The sequence below is a fragment of the Drosophila persimilis genome, unplaced genomic scaffold (genome assembly GCF_003286085.1).
Source record: "Drosophila persimilis strain 14011-0111.01,24,50 unplaced genomic scaffold, DperRS2 tig00000002-arrow-pilon, whole genome shotgun sequence".
Classification (NCBI taxonomy): Eukaryota; Metazoa; Arthropoda; class Insecta; order Diptera; family Drosophilidae; genus Drosophila; species Drosophila persimilis.
Genome location: NW_020825289.1, coordinates 18,864,892 through 18,884,412, shown reverse-complemented (window position 1 = coordinate 18,884,412; position 19,521 = coordinate 18,864,892). Strand labels below are relative to the sequence as shown.

General features: G+C 42.9%; 4 protein-coding genes across 9 annotated transcripts; all 4 read right to left on the bottom strand.

Moving 5' to 3' along the window:
• Nucleotides 1-38: 38 nt before the first annotated feature.
• On the bottom strand, nt 39-8,286 carry LOC6592832 (glycine receptor subunit alpha-2). Of its 6 annotated transcripts, none has more exons than XM_026986089.1 (11): nt 8,231-8,286; nt 6,229-6,384; nt 5,594-5,670; nt 4,401-4,500; nt 4,170-4,324; nt 3,793-3,882; nt 2,185-2,340; nt 1,740-2,104; nt 1,551-1,679; nt 1,373-1,477; nt 39-1,305 (listed from the first exon to the last, which is right to left on the bottom strand). In XM_026986089.1, the coding sequence occupies exons 2-11, from the start codon at nt 6,288-6,290 to the stop codon at nt 1,105-1,107; spliced, it is 1,440 nt and encodes a 479-aa protein (XP_026841890.1). In that variant the 5' UTR covers nt 6,291-6,384; nt 8,231-8,286; the 3' UTR covers nt 39-1,104. The 6 variants fall into 6 exon arrangements, with proteins under 6 accessions (XP_026841890.1, XP_026841891.1, XP_026841889.1 ...); XM_026986090.1 differs by lacking the exon at nt 8,231-8,286 and adding an exon at nt 6,493-6,767 and having other exon boundaries at nt 1,563-1,679; XM_026986088.1 differs by lacking the exon at nt 8,231-8,286 and adding an exon at nt 6,493-6,766.
• A 1,450-nt stretch (nt 8,287-9,736) lies between these two features.
• LOC6592833 (protein LTV1 homolog) lies at nt 9,737-11,420 on the bottom strand. The gene is made up of 2 exons (XM_002017649.2): nt 11,384-11,420; nt 9,737-11,316 (listed from the first exon to the last, which is right to left on the bottom strand). The coding sequence occupies exons 1-2, from the start codon at nt 11,384-11,386 to the stop codon at nt 9,832-9,834; spliced, it is 1,488 nt and encodes a 495-aa protein (XP_002017685.1). The 5' UTR covers nt 11,387-11,420; the 3' UTR covers nt 9,737-9,831.
• A 1,267-nt stretch (nt 11,421-12,687) lies between these two features.
• On the bottom strand, nt 12,688-18,611 carry LOC6592834 (cathepsin L). The gene is made up of 4 exons (XM_002017650.2): nt 18,535-18,611; nt 17,559-17,671; nt 13,576-13,790; nt 12,688-13,509 (listed from the first exon to the last, which is right to left on the bottom strand). Exons 2-4 carry the CDS (start codon nt 17,655-17,657, stop codon nt 12,798-12,800), a joined length of 1,026 nt encoding a protein of 341 aa, XP_002017686.1. The 5' UTR covers nt 17,658-17,671; nt 18,535-18,611; the 3' UTR covers nt 12,688-12,797.
• On the bottom strand, nt 14,950-16,333 carry LOC113565053. Its single transcript, XM_026985220.1, has one exon. It carries the CDS (start codon nt 15,506-15,508, stop codon nt 15,323-15,325), a length of 186 nt encoding a protein of 61 aa, XP_026841021.1. The 5' UTR covers nt 15,509-16,333; the 3' UTR covers nt 14,950-15,322.
• Nucleotides 18,612-19,521: the final 910 nt, after the last annotated feature.

Here is a 19,521-nt window from a genome sequence, read left to right as displayed (position 1 = left end):
CTTACATATATGTAAACTGGACTGGCATAGCAGATAAATCTTAGATAAATATATTTATGTTAATATAGTGATATAATGTATTTACATTGTGTCTGTATTTTCATATCAAATATAAACTCGATTTAGCTTAACAATAATATGTTTACAAAAACCTGCCTGATGCCTGGTGTGCGCTGCTTGAACTACAGGTCGGTTTATACAATACATAGATGTTCTCGAATTAGTTGTAAAAGCCACAGCTCTAATGCTTGCATAAAAATACGCTATAATGGATAAATAATTCTAAATATGTATGTAAAAATCTCTAAAAAGCGTTCACTGTTCCTCTGTTAAGTTATTTACAATCCAAATATCCTTAAAGGCCATTTTATTATCTCCTTAAAGCACCAATGCAATTTCTTGGCTGATTTGCCTAAGCCTAATACAAAAATTCAACTGAAAATAGCTGTCTGCTAGAAAATAGCTGTCTCGTTTCGTAGCTCGAACATACTAGGTATGCGCATACATACGATATGTATTGAATACTTTCAAAGCAGGGACAGCCATCCCTTTCGATTCAGGGGTATATTGTCACTAGCACAGTGATATATAAATATATATTCTCCAGCTTATCTCATTGACAAATGTGTGTGCTGAGATTAAAGAAATTCACTGCAAAGCCAAATCATACATAGGTAGGACTGCAGCTCAAGCATATACTCGTAGTTCTGTGAGTGGTGTCCCTCGTAGCATAGATTAAAATTAATGTGAAACTAAAATTATCGTTAAATATAAGATACGTTTTATACAAAGCAAATACTCCAAACGAATCAAGTATTCTCCGTGAGCAAATTGTCGATAACTTAGTTATATTTCGTTCCTAGCACAGTGTGTCCGATATAGGAATATGTAGCATTGTAGCTGCTGGCAATTACTTATGTAGGTAACTGTAGTTTTCACTTGTTGGTTGTACTTCGATGATAGATTTTGAGGTTCAAAGACTCTTCTTTTTGATATTACACTGTGTGTCTTCAAAACTTGAGTTTAATTTGTCAGATTTACCGCCCATTGCCTATAGAGTTTTTAACGGAGTCCAGACATATGCAATCTGGAACTCCCCAAGTCCTAGGACGACTTCATCAGCAGGATCGGCCAGTACAGGAGAACAAATACAAAGAATAGTATGGGAAAGACAGCGCGGGAGACCTTATCGATCTCCCGCCACATTATCTTCTCGACGCCCGTGTCCGTGTCCGTCCATGCCACCGAAAGTAGGCTCTGCCGCCGCGCCGGCTTCGGCGGTCCTCCGTTTCCCTGCAGCGATGTCTGCGAAATAAGGCGGCTTGACAGGTGCACACATTCCCTAAAATTATCTAAAAAGATAATAACTCACCTGTCCGGGCGTCGTGGGCGTTTGGGTGGCTTTACGCGACCGCACGGCTCCGCCCTCCCAGCTAGCCACCGTTGCACATTGACCTTTTTCCATGTTACTGATGCGCTACGCGATTTCAATTCGGGACGATAAGAAGGTGGCATTATTTATTAAAGGGATATCCACAGCTCTGCCTTACCATTGGCAGTACCTTGGGTATGCGGTTCACCTGGTACTGGTACTGTACGTCCAGGACTTTCACCACAACGAACTCGGCCAGGGCTGCGAACACGGACAGCATGCAGCCGGCCATCCACAGGTCCAGGGCCTGCAACAGAAATGTTGTTTAACCTCTATACTTTATTTTGCTGGTTAACTCATTGGCCACCTTCACATAGGCCACTGGGGGAATGTCCGCCCCCGTGAACATGGTGACCAGCGTCAGCATGCAGGTCACAAGCAGAGTAACCCGTCCCGGTATGGCGTCTAGTCCCAGCCAGAAGCTGAACCAGGAGAGCATCACCACCAGCGAGGAGGGGGCGAACGTCTGGATGAGATGATGGCCGATCTGGCGCTCGAAGCGGAAGAACACGGTGAGCCGCGAGAAATTGCCCACCTTCTCCGGCATGTAGCCATCGCTCTCCTCCAGCTGCAGGGGCTGGCCCAGATTGTACTGCAGGAGCTTCAGTTCCGGATTGAGGGTCACGCCCGAGTCCGACCAGCGGAGCTTCACCTTCTGGTTGTTCGATGAGACTTCATTGAGTGAATTTTGAATTGTAAATTTTGTTAGAGGCTGCTCTTGTCTGCGGGGAATGGGAGGGGTTACCACTCACAGCTCTCAATGTGGATGGGACACACTTGTATGTCCATGGGGTACAGCTGGAACTCCATCTGGCAGGCAATGATGGCATGCATCCGCGCCGCATAGCGAACCGTCTTGTTTTTATACAGCGTCACTGATGTGAACTTGTGTGTCAGAGTCGCTATTTCTACAACGAGAAGACATCGAGAAGACGTTGCAGAGATGCGGAACAAATGGGGTTTGATTAGAACTATGGCATTGGAATCGAAAGACTCATTTTTCTTTGCTCATTTTTGTGGTTGAGTGGTTGATTGTTTATTGGTTGATTTGGCCGGTGCTCGTGATCGCCTTAGGTCTAGTTTAAGCATCAAGTTTCTACAAGGGAAGAGTGCGGTGTCTGCTCTACTTAGCATAAATAACCCTGTCCGGTACCTTTACCGCCACTGATTTTGGACTACAGAGGTACCACTACTCTAAACGGAGCAGGTCATTGACGCTCACATTGCAAAAACAACATACACAGCATGTGCATGAGGAGGCACATTGATGCTTGAATCGAGATTTACCGAAAGAGTCTTATGTAGTTGTTGTGGGAAATATTTGCTCTTCTAGTACTTATATGACTTATAGTCTGTAAAAACTCTACTCTTATTCGTTAAGAAAATATGTGTGCACTTATCGAACTGGGATCGTTGGTAAAAGAGTATAATTAAAAAGGGTCAGTATGAAAAGGGTTATAATATTATAGACTTTGATTTTATTGAAGCTGATTTTTTTTATTGAAATACCACGAGGAACATTCTAGTTTTTTTCCATAATAATAATTTCCACGATCAAGTATCAGTGTATGCCATTAAAAGAGATCCATCCATTACCCACACTAACTGCAAAAATCTAAGAAAATTTAAAGGAGATATTTCGGAGCATGCCTTTCAGACGTTAAAAATTTTAATTTTACCCTAGATCCAACGATTCTGGACTTCTGCACTGATAAAACATGCAGTTGTAGTAATCTTGAAAATAACGTGACAGGACGGAATAAAGCTTGACCGATTCGCAATCGATTTTCGTCCTTTAAATGTTGACAATGGCAACCAAAAAAACGTAAACCAAATAGAAAACCACATTTTCCCGACAAAGTACAGCCGTGATTTCAAGGTGAGAGATCTAATCAGGGGACTCCGAGTGCAACTGCAAATTTCGTTTTTCATTTTTCGTTTGGAGCGTGTGGGTGAGAGGAATGTTTAGAGTTCTGGCTGGTGTGGTTGGAGTTGGAGTGCCCTGGGTGACCATGGCATTGGAAGTGGATGTGGAAGTGGTGGAATGGATTTCGTGCGTGCAATGACGCGCCACGTGGGCGGTACTAGTAGTATCTCCTGATGGGGGGGATTTAACGAGTAAAAGCAAACGAAATGTAAATTTTTTTGTTCACAAATGGTGGATGCCAGTATGGGTATATATTTATATATATTTATAGACAAGGTATATACTACATCTTGTTCATTAGATATCATAATAGTATTCTGAGAATGTTGAATATACATATACAGATTTTATGGAGGATATGGATTGATTTCGATTTGGATGGCTTTTGGCATAACACAAAATTGTAAACACAGATCTAGATTCATTGATATACTTAAATCTTTGTTCAGATGAAAGTTTTTCGAATCTCTTTCACCCTTATTGCGTAGCATAGAGGTGGACGCAACATATGGACTTCCATATCCTATGTAGAAGTTTCAGTATTGTTTGTTTGGAAACGATTAGTCGTTAGAGAAAACAACGGAACGGATTAGGAAAAACAAACAGATACAGAAGAATTTGTTACTATATACAAATGATCATCACTAACTTATATGTACTATATAGTAGATATCTAGATAATAGACACATATTGTAGTAGTAGAGGTTGTCGGCTGGACAAAGTGCACGATTGGGAATTGTTTCAGATCCTACAGACGCACACACAAAGGCATACATGGAGTTTGATTATTTAAAGTTTTAAGAACGTACCGGCAATCTTCGAATTGAGAAAGTACGGATCCGGCTGCCAAAAATTCTCAAAGACTTCTGGAAGCAGTGTCACATAGTCGTCGCCCTCCTCGAAGATGTCGTCGGGGATCTCCAGTCGTGGCTCATGCCAGCACTGATGTATAAACATGTCTACTCTGAAAATATACACAGTATTGCTGTATGATCCATTATGGTCGCCCGCAATTTGATCTGGGACGCGGCTCCACTTACCTAAAGTCCATATCCTCTACGTTAATTGAGTTAATATCTACAACAAAAATGCTAAAGTCTACTATCACTGGGGATCCCTTCTTCGAGGGCGGTCGTATTTCTGCAATAAATCATCAAGGCGATCGCTGATTATCTTCGACTTTGGTGTGAACTCATTAGCATATACATATATGTATGTATGTATGTACATATAAACAATGGTTAGACCAGCTCTTCCCCATGAACACCGGCCATCCAGCCATTCAAAATAATAGAACGTCTCGTGCGCAAATTCATTTTCGTGTGCCTCTGTCGGTGCGGTACGGTGTGAGTTCTCTAAAAAGGAAACACACATCACCCACAGCCACCTCGGGCTCTCTTCAAGTTCAGGGCCAGTCTACGGGGCTAATGGTAATGCGTATTACACAACCAGGGAAAATCGATAGAAATAAAGGTGTTGATTAGCTGCCACGAATGTTTTTCTTCCAATGAAAACTGCTCTACTCGGCACAGTTAAAATTGTCCTTAATTATGCATTTCCTTGCAGGCGGTTGGAGGAAGCTTCCCGTATGGGGGGTAATGGGATTCGAATCCGTGGAAGCAAAGATTCAACGTTCCATAAGTTAGGAAATAGTTTATTCTAGAAGTCCCATTCGATTATATTCCCATTAGATCTTAAGGGTTCTTTCATAGTTCCAGTGAAAGAAATTGTCGCCGGTAAATGTTATTTTGATTTGAATCGATCGTAATTGTGGATGACGTCAAAGACCTAAATTGCGGGTCTCAGATGGAGACTGTGGAGAACCGTAACCGTAACCCAGTAACATAGACGGAGGCCCTGAAATTTACCGCGTCACGAAATGAACAAAACCGTGAAGAAAAACCGAACACGCATATGCATATCCTGCGGCTGTTGGTGGTTTGGCGGGTTTCATGGTTTCATGGTACAAACAAATCAGAAATCACAAAAAGAATGGCGAAAAATCCATGCAATTAAAAACAAAGGCTGGAGAGGAACGAATCGCACTCGCACCTCAACCCCATGCTTCAAGTGGATGGAAGCCGCCGACACAGACACAGCAGACACCCATAGAGAGGAGTACGAAAGGTAACCTCCCATTACAATAGTACGAGTAATTTGTTCAGAGGGGGGTTTGATTTGGTATTGGTGTTGGTGTCGGCCGGGCTGGCCTCTGGGGCTGGGTTTAACTTACCCTTGACATAATTAGGCGGAAGAACCACTCGCGGCTTGGCTGTGTAGTTCACTTGGGTCTCCGTTGCTTCGCTCAGCCTGCAAAATGAGCAGCAAAAAAAAACCAAAGAAAAAGAAAATTTCAAATACAATCCTTTATATGGAGTCACGGACAGGGGGGTGGGGCTAAGCTAAGGCTGGGCGCTGTGGCTGTTGGCTGATGGCTGCCACATGCAACTATTGCAAACTTTGTCAATTTAAGTCTGAATTTGAAATTAACTTCATTCGTGTTTGCTGGGCTGCCTTCTGTACTGCTGTGTTCCGGTCTGTTCTGTTCTGTTCTACTAGACTTGACTTTAGCTTCTGTTTAACTGGTTTGTAAGCGAATTATATTATGTACTTGGTTTGCTTTTTGCAGTTTTTTGATATTATTCCAATCGGATGTAGTACTCATATGACGTGCAGAATTCCCATTTGACTGGTATCCAAGTGACCTTGCTTCTGGGTGATTTGACAAAAACGAACCGATTTTCTATTTGGCAATGCTCATATCCAAATGAAGGTTGTCGAGATACCTAACGGTCGAGTCTGTTCCTTGAACTGAATCCACATCGAGCCTAGCTGGAAAAGGAAGGGGGAAATTCGAGCTGAGCTTACCATATCAATATGAATCCCAATCCAACCGATATGAATGCGTTCCTTTTGAGTTTGCCAAGCATGGTGTTGGGGCGACGGAACGGGAAAGGAATTTTGTAACTTCAGGCCTCAAATCATCTCACTTTACACCGACGTGGGAATTTCATAATTCGGTCTCTGTAACACAATATTTGAGCATCATTTTTATTTTCAATTTCATTTTCAGTTTCGGGTTTTGGTTTCAACGGAGTACTTTGCGGAGTACTGGTATGTTATATCTCTTACATTTTATTTCGATTGATTTTGTTTTCGTTTCTTAACGTGTTTTCACTTTTCAAAGACACTATGCACATGCACTCATATGTACACAATTGCACTTGCAGCAGGACACGAACACGAACGATCACTGAACAAAACAAGAGAAGGGTAGGGAAGATCGTAGCTGAGTCCTTGATTCGAGACTTGTAGTCCCGCAGTCTTGCCTCCAGCTCGGTTCGTTCTAAACTCAAACAAACAAAGAATCTCACAGTCGAAGACAGTCGAGCTTTGGTCGCGAAAGTGTGCTCATCCAGATATGTATGCCAGTGTCTTTGTGTGTATCTACATACCATACGGACGCTAGTGTGTGTCCGCATCCATGATATGTAGATTCCTCAAGCGAGGGCCTCTGTGTGTGGGCTGGCTGGATGTTACTGTTAGCAGTCAACCAGCGGCGTATGGCGATTGCGGATAGCGGCCGTAAGCTGATACCCAGTGAGATGTTCTATGTGTGGTGTGTGTTCTGTGTCGTGGTGCTTGACGGAGGAGAAGCAAAAGCAACGACAGCGGTCAAGGCATTGGTCGTGTAATTGCCCCAGCACTGGGGCCGAGCACTAGCACACTTCGCGCCAAGATTCAATTGAATCGCGTGCCAATTTTACTTAAGTCCGGTACATTTTGCTATCCGCCTGGCGATGCGATACGATATATGTATAATAACAGCTCAATCTATGCCACTACTTATGCATCCGATTGATGGTCGTATCGTATAAAGTACGCATCCAGATATCAAATATGTACCTTTAAGGAGGGCCAGAGAGAGATGCCTGATCAATTACACACTTCCTGGCTTGTGTGACTGGTTCAAGCACACATAATTGCCTGGACTGGTGTGGACTGGACTTCCATTTCCTATAAATTACTTTCTGTTTCTCACTCAGCTCTTATCTTCCTGTTCTCTGACATTGACACTGGCAATAGCATGGTCGTGTGCTCAAGTATTTTTCGCAAATTAAAAATTCCACTTCCAGATCTGAGAGCATGCATACCACTCGTAGTATGTAGATCGTCAGATGAACAGCATCCGGCTAAGCCCAACGCAAATGGTCTAGCTGTAGGTGTAGGTGTAGGCAGACGCAGACGCAGACACAGACTCAGATGCGACACTTTTTTTTGTCAGATATAGATCTTAGATGGGAGTGTTTAAGTCATTTGCACTAGGTATGCATATAACACGTATTCGTATTCCATACTTTTTGACAATTAGTTATTTTATTACGTAGGTACATATTTATATAAATATTTGGGCTGATGTTGGTTTGCTTTGATTTGATGCTGCCACTAATTAAATCAACAAAAATCATTTATTTCCATTTGTACTCGCACTCGTTGAGCTGTTCGGCTCGGTTCAAAGATCCACACAAAATTTAAACAAATGAATTTTTAATTTAAATTTTTTTAACTTATGCCTGATTATATAAAAGAATAACTGCCTAGTCTTGGCAGGCAGGCAGAAAACGATTCTCGGGGACTTTCGATTATGAATTGGCAACATTGAAACAAATGTACTTCCCCCAACAATTGCATTAATTTTGTAGTTAGTGGCATTTATGAATGTGTTCTGTTGCGGTTTCATTCCCAGAACCGCCTGCAATTACACTAGTTTAACGCTTGGCTCACGCGAGCCCCGGCTCTCCACCGCTACACTCCACTCCACTCAACTCCGTTCCATCCAATCAAAATCTAAATATTATAGGGAAATTACCGCGTTACGGGAACGACGCGCGCCCGAATCCGTTCGCCTTCGCTCAGGAACTAAAACTGAACTCAACGGACAAAAAAAGTACGCGAATTTCTTGCCGCTTTCCTTGCCAGCTTTAATACGAAATACAATAACACCAACAATAACTAAAAAAAAAAAAACCAACGTCCCCCAACGCCGCTCGACCGTTCAATGGAGACTCAGGCACGACAACCAACTGTAACGGGTTTCCATTTACAAGGAGTTTGGCTTGTCGGGGACGGTCAGGCGGATAAGAGGAATGGCGGAAAGGAGCATGAGCACGAGTGCAGTTCGGTTGCAAATTGGTGTTGGATTCCCATGGAAATGTGTTTGGAAATTTCCAATCTCCATTACATTACTTATATGATGTATTGGTGAAGGGATCAACTGTGTAAATTATTCTTATAATTGTCCACATACGAGTGGGAACATATGTACATACGTATGCACAACAACCGAGAAACGGATCCTGACTGACGTTGGTTTTTCCAATGAAGTGCATGCGATTTGACTTGACGTTTTCCACAAAATAACCAAAACACTACCTAACTGCCACTGCCACTGGCACAGGCACTGGAGCGGTGTCTGGGCTAGGCAACCTTCCACTAACTATGGTAACAGCCGAGCGTTAAAAGGCTGGAAACAAGGCCTTCCTTCGCTGGCCCCCAGGCCCCATGCCTCGTGGGAAATTTCTATATGGCAATGTAAATACAAATCGCGTTTGTAGGACTAACTATAATATACAAAGACAATTACACTCATGAGTACATACAAAATAGTATAGTAGAGTGTGGTTACGGTACATATATGGGATATACCCACCATACAGATGTACTGTATGGAGACCACATCAGTCAAGGGGCAAGGTAAAAGGAACATTTTGTTATGACATTATTGTTGCTGTTTTGGCAACATTCACCAAAAGCTGACAATGAAATGAACTTTATTTTATTTTCTTTTCGATTGTCTTGTTGTTGATTCCGTTTTATGTTCGGCAGTTGAGCTCTTGTACATAGCTAGCGATTCGCGAATCGTAAGCAGTCGGTGAGACTGTTTTAGAGCTGAGCTAATTGTTGCATGGCAGGCCAAGTCAAGTCTCTTGTTATCTGCAACTCTATCCGCGTCAGTGAGTTGGGACATAGCTGGTTGGACGTCCGTGCGGTGACAGGAGAAAGCCAACTGTACGGCATATCCTTTCAGGGCATCACGGCTTCGCATAGTGGTTCGTGTATCAGCTTTGCTTGGCACGCACAGCGTGGAGCAGGCAGCGCGTGTGGAGCAGGCAGCCACTTTGATTAATGGCCAACTGACAACTGACGATGACGCCAACCAAAGCGCGACATCCAGAGCTCCAATTCCCCATCCATGCATCAGCATATAATTCGTACAATTTTCCATTATTGGGTCATTGGACCCAACAGTTTTCGAGAGACATTGGCATAAAGGACTAGCGACCAGCTGGCGGAGGGATCGAAAGAGAAACGCGTGTCAGTGTTTATACTCCTCATATAGATATCACTTTATACATACGCCATGTGTATACAATTCACATTTAAACCTAAAGAACAGAGCTGGGAACTAAGCTAGACAATAGTGGCGCCCTGCTGATTGGATCGCTGGTTGATCTTGACGTGAGTTTGCCGCTTCTTCTCCTCCCTGAAGGCCTCTGTGTTGGCCTTCTTCTCGATGCGTCGTTCGTTTCGGTAGTCTTTTAGCAGACGCTTCCTCTCCTTCTTCTCCTCGGCGGACTCGTCCTTGGGGCGTATAGACAGAACGCTTAGCGTCGACAGCACCGACTTGGCGCACAGCGACTTTGGGCCCGTTGCAGCGTTCGAGTCATCACCCAGATTGGCCAAAGCTTTGGCTGTGAGCTGGCCATCAACGCCGCCACGCAAAACATTGGCGGGCAGTCCAGTTTTGGGATCGATCTGAATGGGAGCTGGGTTTGAACTGGCACTGGAGCGACGACTGCGCCGTGGCTCATCAATCAGCTTTGGATGATTGTAGATATTTGAGTAGGTTGACAGAATGGACTCACAGTCCCATTTCTTTTGCTTGGGATCGTCTACTTCGTATTCGACTAGCTCCTCGGTGGGGTCCTCTTCGCCCTCGACCACGTGCCTGTACTTTTCAATGCGCTCACGATCCCAATCTTTGTTGTAGTCGATTGTTTTGTTCTTCTTTTTGAATTCCTGGAAGCATTGCATGACGACCGGGTGCTTCTGGTGCCAATTGCCTTCGATATCTTCCAGGGCCAGGTCACCCAGCTCGGGATCATCATAGCTGGCATAGAACTTTTCGAAGCGGTCGTCCAACAAGGAGAGCTGCTCATTACGACGAATGACACTAGACGACATGGAATATTCTGTGAAACGAGACTTGACTTCCTCGTCATCGAAACGACGTTCTCGCATCAAAGGAGCCAGGCGATCCATTAGCTCATCCTCATCTTCGTCTTCATTCATATTATCGGAATTAAAGTCCATGTCCTCATCGTCGCCCTCCCCTTCGTCAGTCCAATCTTCCTCGTCATCTTCATCACCGTCGCCCATCGCCTGCATAACAAAATCATCCTCCAGTTCTTCATTTTCGCAATCGCTATCCAGTGCCGCCACTACATCTGGATCCCAGTCCAAGCGCAATGATTGGGGAGCTGCCTTGTTCAACATTCCCTCGGTCTCTTCAAACTCGCTGGCAAAAACCGAACTGGGCAACACTAGTTTGGGAGCTGTCGACGGCTTATCGTCCTCCTGGCGCTTCTTGGCATGGTTTGGATTCTCCATGTACTCCCAGACCACATCGTTCTCACGTTTCTTCATGTGCTGCAAGTAGTCGTAGTCGTCATCAAAGTGAATGCCGAATTTCTTTTGCTCCTCCTGACGCTTTGCGGGATCTACTGGTGCCTCGTCCTGCGATTTTGTCTGGGACTGTCGCTGCCTCGCAGCAGCCTCCAAGAGCACACGCTGCGGCGCATTTTCGTCTGTGACAAGTGGATCGTGCTGACTGCGGTGGACCAAATGGAAGGTTACCGCCTTCTTGCGGTCAATGTATGGTTTCTTTCCCTTTACCTAAAAGACGTAAGCACAGTTATTGATTAAGTTGTATGTATTAAGGGGGGGTTCGCGCCAAACTCACCATTTTAGATTGTTTTTATTAAATTTTTTGTCAACAGACACAGAAACACATGTGCCTTGCAGTGTGTTTATCGGAGTTATCGTTAAAATATCGACCCACAGAAATATACCAAAATATACCATCCCATTTTTTTTAAATACCAAAAATATACTGACGAATACAAGTTCTATTATACATATTCCTCGTTTTTGATATTCCGTCAAGTTTTATTAGCTATATAGAACATTTAGCCATGCCCACATAATTTTATCTGATTAATGAATCAATTTTCTAATTGTCTGGTTTATTTTAAACACTTGCTTTTATTGCCTTTTGCATAAAAAGAGGTTTTAGCGAAAATGATCAAACAAAAAACACGAAAGAGGATAGTCGTTCCTTTTGTTCAATTTTGATATTCCGTCGAACATTTTTAGCTAGATAAAACATTTTGCCATGCCCACATAATTTTATCCGATTAATGAATCAATTTTGTACTTGACTGGTCTGTTTTGAATACTTGCATTTAATGGGTTTGACTAAAAAAAGACTACCGAAAATGGTCAAACAAAAAACGTTAGAGAAAAGTCGTTACTATTGCTCAATTTAGATATTCTGTTGAAGATTCAAAGAGAGCGAAAAATGCCTAGTGGTGCGCACCAAATGGAAATTGTTTGAAAGTGAATGAGCTACAAGGATTTAAGTGCACATTTTAATAATAATTTTAAGAATCCCCCCGTTTGGCAATAGAATTTATTCTTCGCACTTCAGGGAAAGTTGGAAAAGTCCTAAGATCGCAATCAAAACTAACACAATACTCAAAAATATGTACTGAATCGCAGTAGGTTGTTGCCAGCCTAACTACTCCTTCAAGAAAGCGGTCGATATGATCCCCTTGCTGGTCGTGAATCCTGTGGCTATCCACTTCTCCTGTAGCTTCCTTCAGCGACAAGCGCTCGTTCCTTAGCTCGGTGAAGATGTCTTGGTTGAGTTTCCGCCGACCTGCGCCTCGTACTTTGGCGTATTCTTGCCGAACTATTTCTATACACACACTGGAAATTGGCTGTGTGAGGCTAACACCACGTCCTTCCACTTCAGCGATCGGTGGACAAAACCCTTCACCAGTTCCGACACTTGTCTTAATATAACGTACATACATATTTTTTTAGATTATTTTCTAATTTTTTTGTATTTATTTTTTTATTTTTTTTCAAACACCAACATAAAACATGTACTTGTTTTTGATGGGTTTTCATGGCAGAGATTAAATGAAATGAAATATGATGCAAGAATAAGTAGTGTAAGAATTCAAATGATAAGATAAAATATTGGCTAAATATTAAAGTTTCTTCTGAGATGCTTTTGTTGGGTCTTGGGTTTTTTTTTTTGTATGTATCATAAAGGGGATGTGTTTCTGGAGGAGTACATCGGGGCCAGACTAGACCAGAGGATAGCTGGATGCAGAGGCAATGCCGCACTGGTTCTCCTTGTTGCGCAACATCTTGATGAAGCCCTTGTCGCCCCAGGTGGTTCCCCAAGAGTTCTTCACCAGCCAGTAGTCCTCGCCAGACTCATCGGTGCCAAAGCCCACAACCAGAACTCCGTGATCCAAGTTCTGGGCATCGCACGCGGGTTCATTGTAGACGCCCTCGGAGTAGAACTGGAACGACTCGTGAGAGGCATCGATGGCAACGGCGACGGGTCCAATGGTGGCCACTGCCTCCGCCATCTTCTTCTCATTGCCCTGGGGAATGTCAACGAATCCGCGATCTGTGGCTCCGATCGAGCCCTTGTTGAAGTGGCAAGAGTCATCGATGGCCTCATAGGGATAGGACTTCTCGGTGTCGATGCCGCCATTGTCCTTGATGTAGCGGAAGGCGTTGTCCATGAGACCGCCATTGCAGCCGTTGTTACCATACTTCGTCGAGCAGTCAACCAGATTCTGCTCGGATAGAGACACCAGCACGCCCGACTTGCGGTAATGCTGTCCCTCCAAGGCACCGGTGCTGGAGAAGGCCCAGCAGCTGCCGCAGTGACCCTGATCCTTAACATCGGTGACAGCGCCCTTGGTGCGCCAGTCCACTTGCTTTGGCAGGGTCACATGTTCCGGCGAGATAAAGGTCACACCCTTGAAGCTCTCATCGGCGTTACTGCAATAAAATATATATATACATAAGCTCCTTAGTCTTTCTTTCGAGGGGGTACGAAGCACTTACCGCAGCTGCTTGTGCAGGGTGTAGTTGAAGCCGTTCATTGTGGAGTAGAACTCGTGGTGCAGCATATCTGCATACTTGTTGACGGCCATCTTGAAACTCACCGCGCCGGTGGCCCATAGCTGGTTATGCTTGGCGATCTTGTGCTTGTTCTCATTGAAGATCTTCAGCCGGAAGCGCTCCTCAGTCTCGTCCTGGTAGTTCTTGCGGTGCTCCAGCTGTGGATGGCAAACACATAGTTGAATATACATACATATAGCATGTGTAGTAGTAGTCCCGGTATCTCCCTTATCGCCAGGTTTCCCTTCTTATCGAGACAATGTTTTAATAAATCAATATTCAAGTCACGCTATGGTAGTACGATTAGATACGACGTTGCCTAGAGCTCTCGAGTAGAATGCATTTGGACTGTTGGGTCTAGTCGAAAATGTGGAAAAATGTACAAAATCTTGCATTTACGTAAACTGTATTTACGATTCACCTCCCATCTCTCAGCTATTAAATAGTTTCCAATCTTGAGATAACCTTATCACGGACTAACTAACCTGGCACGAGCTGTCCAAACTGTCTGCGGTTAGCCAACAACAGTAGCAGCGTCCATAAACTCAACATAGCCATAAAATTCTTTACGACTGCCGCACTAAAACATCCACAGAAACTGTCAAATGGTGTTAATGTTCCAGGTAGTAAACAAACACAGAGCAGCCGTTTCCAGGGAAGAACTTTGGCATGAAAAAGAATGCGTTTCTGTATCTGTTCAAACTATCGCTGCATTGGTCGCCCCATAGGATTGGTTTCGGGGGTTGTTTGTTCTCTAGCCCGCATATCTTTTTCACAACGGAAATAGAACGAGAGTTCCACAAATGATAGTGTCAAAGAGCATACTATTGCAATAGAACTCCAGACGGCACAAAACAGCTTTGTTTGCAGTGGAACGAACGCGACAGATCTTAAATGTATATTTAGATAGCAGAAAATCCATTTAAAATAAAAAACAAATAATGACTGTTAGTTAGGGGCGCACAAAGCCCAGAGAGTCTTGTGTTCTCAGAACAGACAACAAGTAAATTACAGTGGGAACCAGGCATAATCATAACAGACAGCTTCACCATCACCATGGGACCAGGCAACAATTGTCGCCCCGAAATGCGCTCAGCCGGATGGTCTCATGTCCATGTCAGTGCGTGTTTCGGATGGCTTGACTCGTATAATTGACATAATTGATACGAATTTCAGACAAGCAGCCCCCATTCCTTCCATCTATCCATTCCATCGAGTTCAAGTGGGGAAACCTTTTCACAACATAAATCGTTAACCGTCCATCGATTTTTTTGTTTTGTTTTCTCGGACACAGACATTCTAATATACGAGTCTCGATTTGTATAGCAAAATTCACACATTTTTATTGTATATTTTGTAGAAAAATTAATGGCGAAAAAAAGATGAGCTTACAAACGTAGAAACCGTAATTAAATGCACGTGAATTATCTAAAGGTACCCGACGTATACACTCCGTATAGTATGTACTATCTATAGTATAGGCAAATATTTGTGTGGCGCATCTCCATTCCCGTAGAGCGAGACCCGATTTGCTTTTAGCTGTTTAGCAGCGGGGCTGATGGATGGGGCGGCAATTTTGTTGCAGTTGGGCTGAGCTTGGACGATGCTGAGTATCTCAAACCATCCACCGGCTAAGGCGAATTAGTTCTCACTAACGGCTTATTTGGCCTGCCTTTGATCGGTACAGATGCTACAGGTGCTCCATCTCAATGTCGGGAGTGCCAGATTCCACAGCGCCCGTTTCCTTCCACTGGCGCCGTTTTCGCATGATATAATGGAAGACGAAGCCGTTTATCACGAACATGGCCACAACAATGAGTGTGGGCAGCACCACGTCTACTGTCACGTTCAGGTCATTCGGACTGGGACTGGCCATGGTTCTGTTGTACTGCTTTAGGTTCACTTTTTCTTCCACTTTTATGTAATTTTCCGGCAGTTTGTTGGCCAACACGTTTTTTGGTTTTGATGACGCGCGTGCTTTTCTGTCTTGTGCTTTTTCTGGATGCTTTTCGTGCTGTGTGGCTCCTTTAATTTATTTTTCTCTCCCCAGTGGCCTCTGCTGTGTGCTCGCTTTGCCTGCCGCCTGCGTAGTGTCGGGCGGGAATCTGAAATAATATAAATAGCAACCACCAGCAAGCAGTTTCCTGCTATGAGCGCGCGCGCACACTATTGAGAGTTCTTCTGTGGGTACTCTAAATACTCGTATTCGTATTTCGTATTTTGTTTTGTGCAGCGCGCGCAGAATGGATTCAAACCCGAACCGGTTTCCACCATTTGGGCAATTTGTATAGGCGGAGCAGATGATTTATAAGGATTTCATTTCATAAAATGTATGCAAACATTGGCCAATCCAACCGGTTGGAGCACCTATGTATGTATGTATGTATATATGCGTCTGAAGTTGACTAAACATGCACAGGTACTAATATCATTATCATTGCTGTTTTTGCAAGTCCGCAAAATATTAGCTACTTGTCGATTTTCGGTACGGTGCTTTTTGTCTTTCTTTCGCATGTTCTTGTTTTTCAGTGAGAGGAGAGCCAAAAGCTCTAATGCTCTGTGCTCCCTTACACAAACGAAAACAAAGTGCCAATTTGATAAGCGGAGCCGTGCGTCACACGTCACTACAGTGTTATCCCCCCATTTCGCTCCCATTAGATTACTTATTGTGGTTCGTGGAAACGCATTTCGTAAGAGAATAAAAACTAAGTGTAAGCTTATCAGAGACAACATGGCAGCTTTGCAACTGTATATATGTAAATTTGCAAGCCACAGACTCTGTAACATAAGACTGTACAGCGATAAAAGTTCCACTGGGACATGACTAAAAACTGAAGCCATGTAAATTTAATTTGAATTGCGCGGCCTTTTATTTCTCAATCATGGGTAGCACTGTTTTCGGAGTGTGACCATACGATGCAGAGAACCAAGCAAAACAGCTGTTTGGTTTAACAACAAACACCAAGTGAAGTGCCTCAATAATATATAAATGGCGGGAATATTTAAAATTCAAACTAATACTGAAATTAAATTATAAAATTATAGATAGATTTGTGTAAAGGAAAAACATCCATGGCAATTACATACCCTATCACACTATATCTGTAAAAGTTATTTATAATTATACGCCCCCATAAAACAATTGGTTAGTGGCACATGTCACGCCAGTACATTAATAATGCAGACAGAAAACAATTGTTTTTCGCTTAGATCGAGTCGATACATTTTGATAGACTGATAAGGGAATACATAGATCCCACAGTGAGTACAGTCGCATTGCAAATCAATTGATATGGATGATAGGAAGACAGAATGCTGTGCGCGGCTTGGACAAAGAAAAACTGCAAAAGTGCAACCAATACAGAAACCATTTAGCAGGGAAAATGATTCAGAACGGGGTAACTGAAACTAGCCTGCCACAGATCAATGGTCAAAGCAATGGTATGATTAAGAAAATATTGCGAAAAAATTAATGCATGGCCGGCTTATCAGTGGCCCAGTCTCAGCTCAAGCCGCAGCTTATCGCTCCGGGCTGACCCGCGTCGGCACCGTACTCAGTAAAAGTAGGCGGAAAAACGTTCGTCTGTCAGATGACAACGTTTTGCGGATGGGCTAAGCGGCGGTCATGTGAGCAAGCATGTGACTGACTGAGTCCAAGACTAGCCTGGACTTATCTGCTGGGCTTTATATAGATAATGCAGCCCAGTGCAGTGCATTCACTCATGATTCAGCACGCCCCCGAAAGGCAAGCCCAATCGGCGAAAACATCATATGCAGCGAAAGACAATGGAAAAACAGTCCAACTATGCAAACAAAACATCAAAAAGATATTAATCATCGTCACAAAGCCCCCTGCCTTCTGTCACAAAACACTTGCTTAGCTCGGATTTCCTGGGTGACAAATCTCGATCAGAAACAGTACTTACCTTGAAGGTGTGCCATTCCTCCTGGATGACCTCGGCATAGGAGACGGCCTGCGCCACTGCCACCAGGGCGAGGAGGGGAAGAATCAATGCTGTCCGCATTTTTTGTATTAAATCTGTAAAATTTCACACAATTAGTAAGAAAACTTAGCATCATTCAATCACGTGAAGTTGTCCAGCTGGCTATGGGGCAAGCAGACACATTTCACGAGATTCCGAAAACATTGATTGATGCAGGGGCTTTTACGGGATTTGGCTAATAACATTTTAATTGTATGCTGACTAATACAGGGGGCGGATCGCGAGCCAACGAGGGAGTTTTTGCTTTGTTTTGTTAGTTTAGTTTTCAAATTCGAACAATACCCGCTATCTAATCGGCCATTCCACTTTGTGTCGCTCTTTTCTATCTTCGTGTGTGTATATGCTGTGTGTGTGTGTGTGGTGTTTAAGAGTCTGGTCTGCCATATTTGCTGCAATTGTTTTTGCGATCTTGTGGTTCATTTCGAATACGTGAGAGGCATTTGATTAAAATATTATTATTGGTGCAATCATTTGTGCCAAGTTCGAGGGCTACAAACTGGTTTTGAAACTGATTTCAAGGTGAATCATCTACCCTAACACAGGTGTTGCAAATAACCGAACGGTAGATAAAGCAAACAGAAAACAAATGAAAAATGAAAATAGGTCAACACAAAGGGGAGGGAAAGCAAAGTGCGTCTGTTTGCTGAAACGAAGAAATGGCCGCCAGCGCAATAAACACCAAACAAAGAAGAATATGCGGGATGCGGAAAAGAATAAAAACAACAAAGCAGCTGACGCTTAGATGCTGCTAGAATGCATTATTTGTTCCAATCAGTTATTGACATACACAAACATAAATATACCAAAGGGACGTGAGGGACAAAAAGAGCATGACGCAATTTGTTTTAGCAATTTCCCTATTTGCTGACTCTGGTCGTGATTTATAAATTTCACTTACCACTCGAACTACGCCGCTAAAACCGCCACAAATCACTGTTATTGTTGTTTTTATAAGCTACAATCACAATGTACTCTAAATGCAATTATTCAAATATTTAAGTCGTTTCTTTACTATTCCAAGTCGCAATAGCTCTGCACCCGAAGAATTTTCGTTGTTTAATAAATATCAATTGAAATTGTTGCTCCGAAGAAACAACAACAAAACAGTCGTAATGTTGCTGGTAATTGAAGCATGATGCGTGTACAGGCATTTGTATACCCTATTTCGTTAATTTTATATGAAGACGAAACGTGATTTATAAAGACCTTTTCTCAAATTGATATTCTTTAGACATATTCATGTGTATTATTAGTATCTTGTATATATTTATGTCGATCCTGATACCTACTGAGCCTTGGAAGACAAACATATTCACAATTCTATAACATCCATTTCCCCCAGGGTATGTGTGCTTGGAACTAGCAACATTTGTGCTTGGAACTAGCAACATTTGTGTATGGAATGGGACTCATTGTTGCAATAGCGAAACTGCGGCGAATCGGGTATTGCCTATATTTCAAGCTATATAGATTTGCCAACTTAGCTTTATCCCATAGATAAATGCATTTTCTACAAGATTGCTTCTTTAAATTACCTTTATGTATTTTATTTTGACCAAAAAACGGTTTTCAAGTAAATGTTGCCGCAACTTTTGTGTATGGAATGCGCAACATTTGTGTATGGAATGAGACTCATTGTTGCTAAAGCGAACTGGGGCGAACTGCGGCGAATTCAAATTTCTCATATTCTTTGTTCCGTTGAATAATACTATCTATATGGAACATTTAGCCATGCCCACTCAATTTTATACGTTAGATGAATCAATTCTATACATGATTGGCCTATTCGAAATACTTGCATTTATTGGATTTCTATATAACATTGAAAATTAAATTAATAGAAGACAAAAATACCATTTAGCACTAAAAAACACCTCATGGGAGC

Coding starts and splice junctions, on each gene's coding strand:
- LOC6592832 (XM_026986089.1), bottom strand. CDS start 6,290: ATGCTTGGCAAACTCAAAAGGAACGCATTCATATCGGTTGGATTGGGA. Junction 5,671..6,228: donor TTGGGATTCATATTGATATG/GTAAGCTCAGCT, acceptor CTCATTTTGCAG/GCTGAGCGAAGCAACGGAGA. Junction 2,341..3,792: donor TCATCTGAACAAAGATTTAA/GTATATCAATGA, acceptor TTCTCGTTGTAG/AAATAGCGACTCTGACACAC.
- LOC113565053 (XM_026985220.1), bottom strand. CDS start 15,508: ATGGCCAGTCCCAGTCCGAATGACCTGAACGTGACAGTAGACGTGGTG.
- LOC6592834 (XM_002017650.2), bottom strand. CDS start 17,657: ATGCGGACAGCATTGATTCTTCCCCTCCTCGCCCTGGTGGCAGTGGCG. Junction 13,791..17,558: donor AGGAATGGCACACCTTCAAG/GTAAGTACTGTT, acceptor TGCCATCCACAG/CTGGAGCACCGCAAGAACTA. Junction 13,510..13,575: donor ACCCTGCACAAGCAGCTGCG/GTAAGTGCTTCG, acceptor ATTTTATTGCAG/TAACGCCGATGAGAGCTTCA.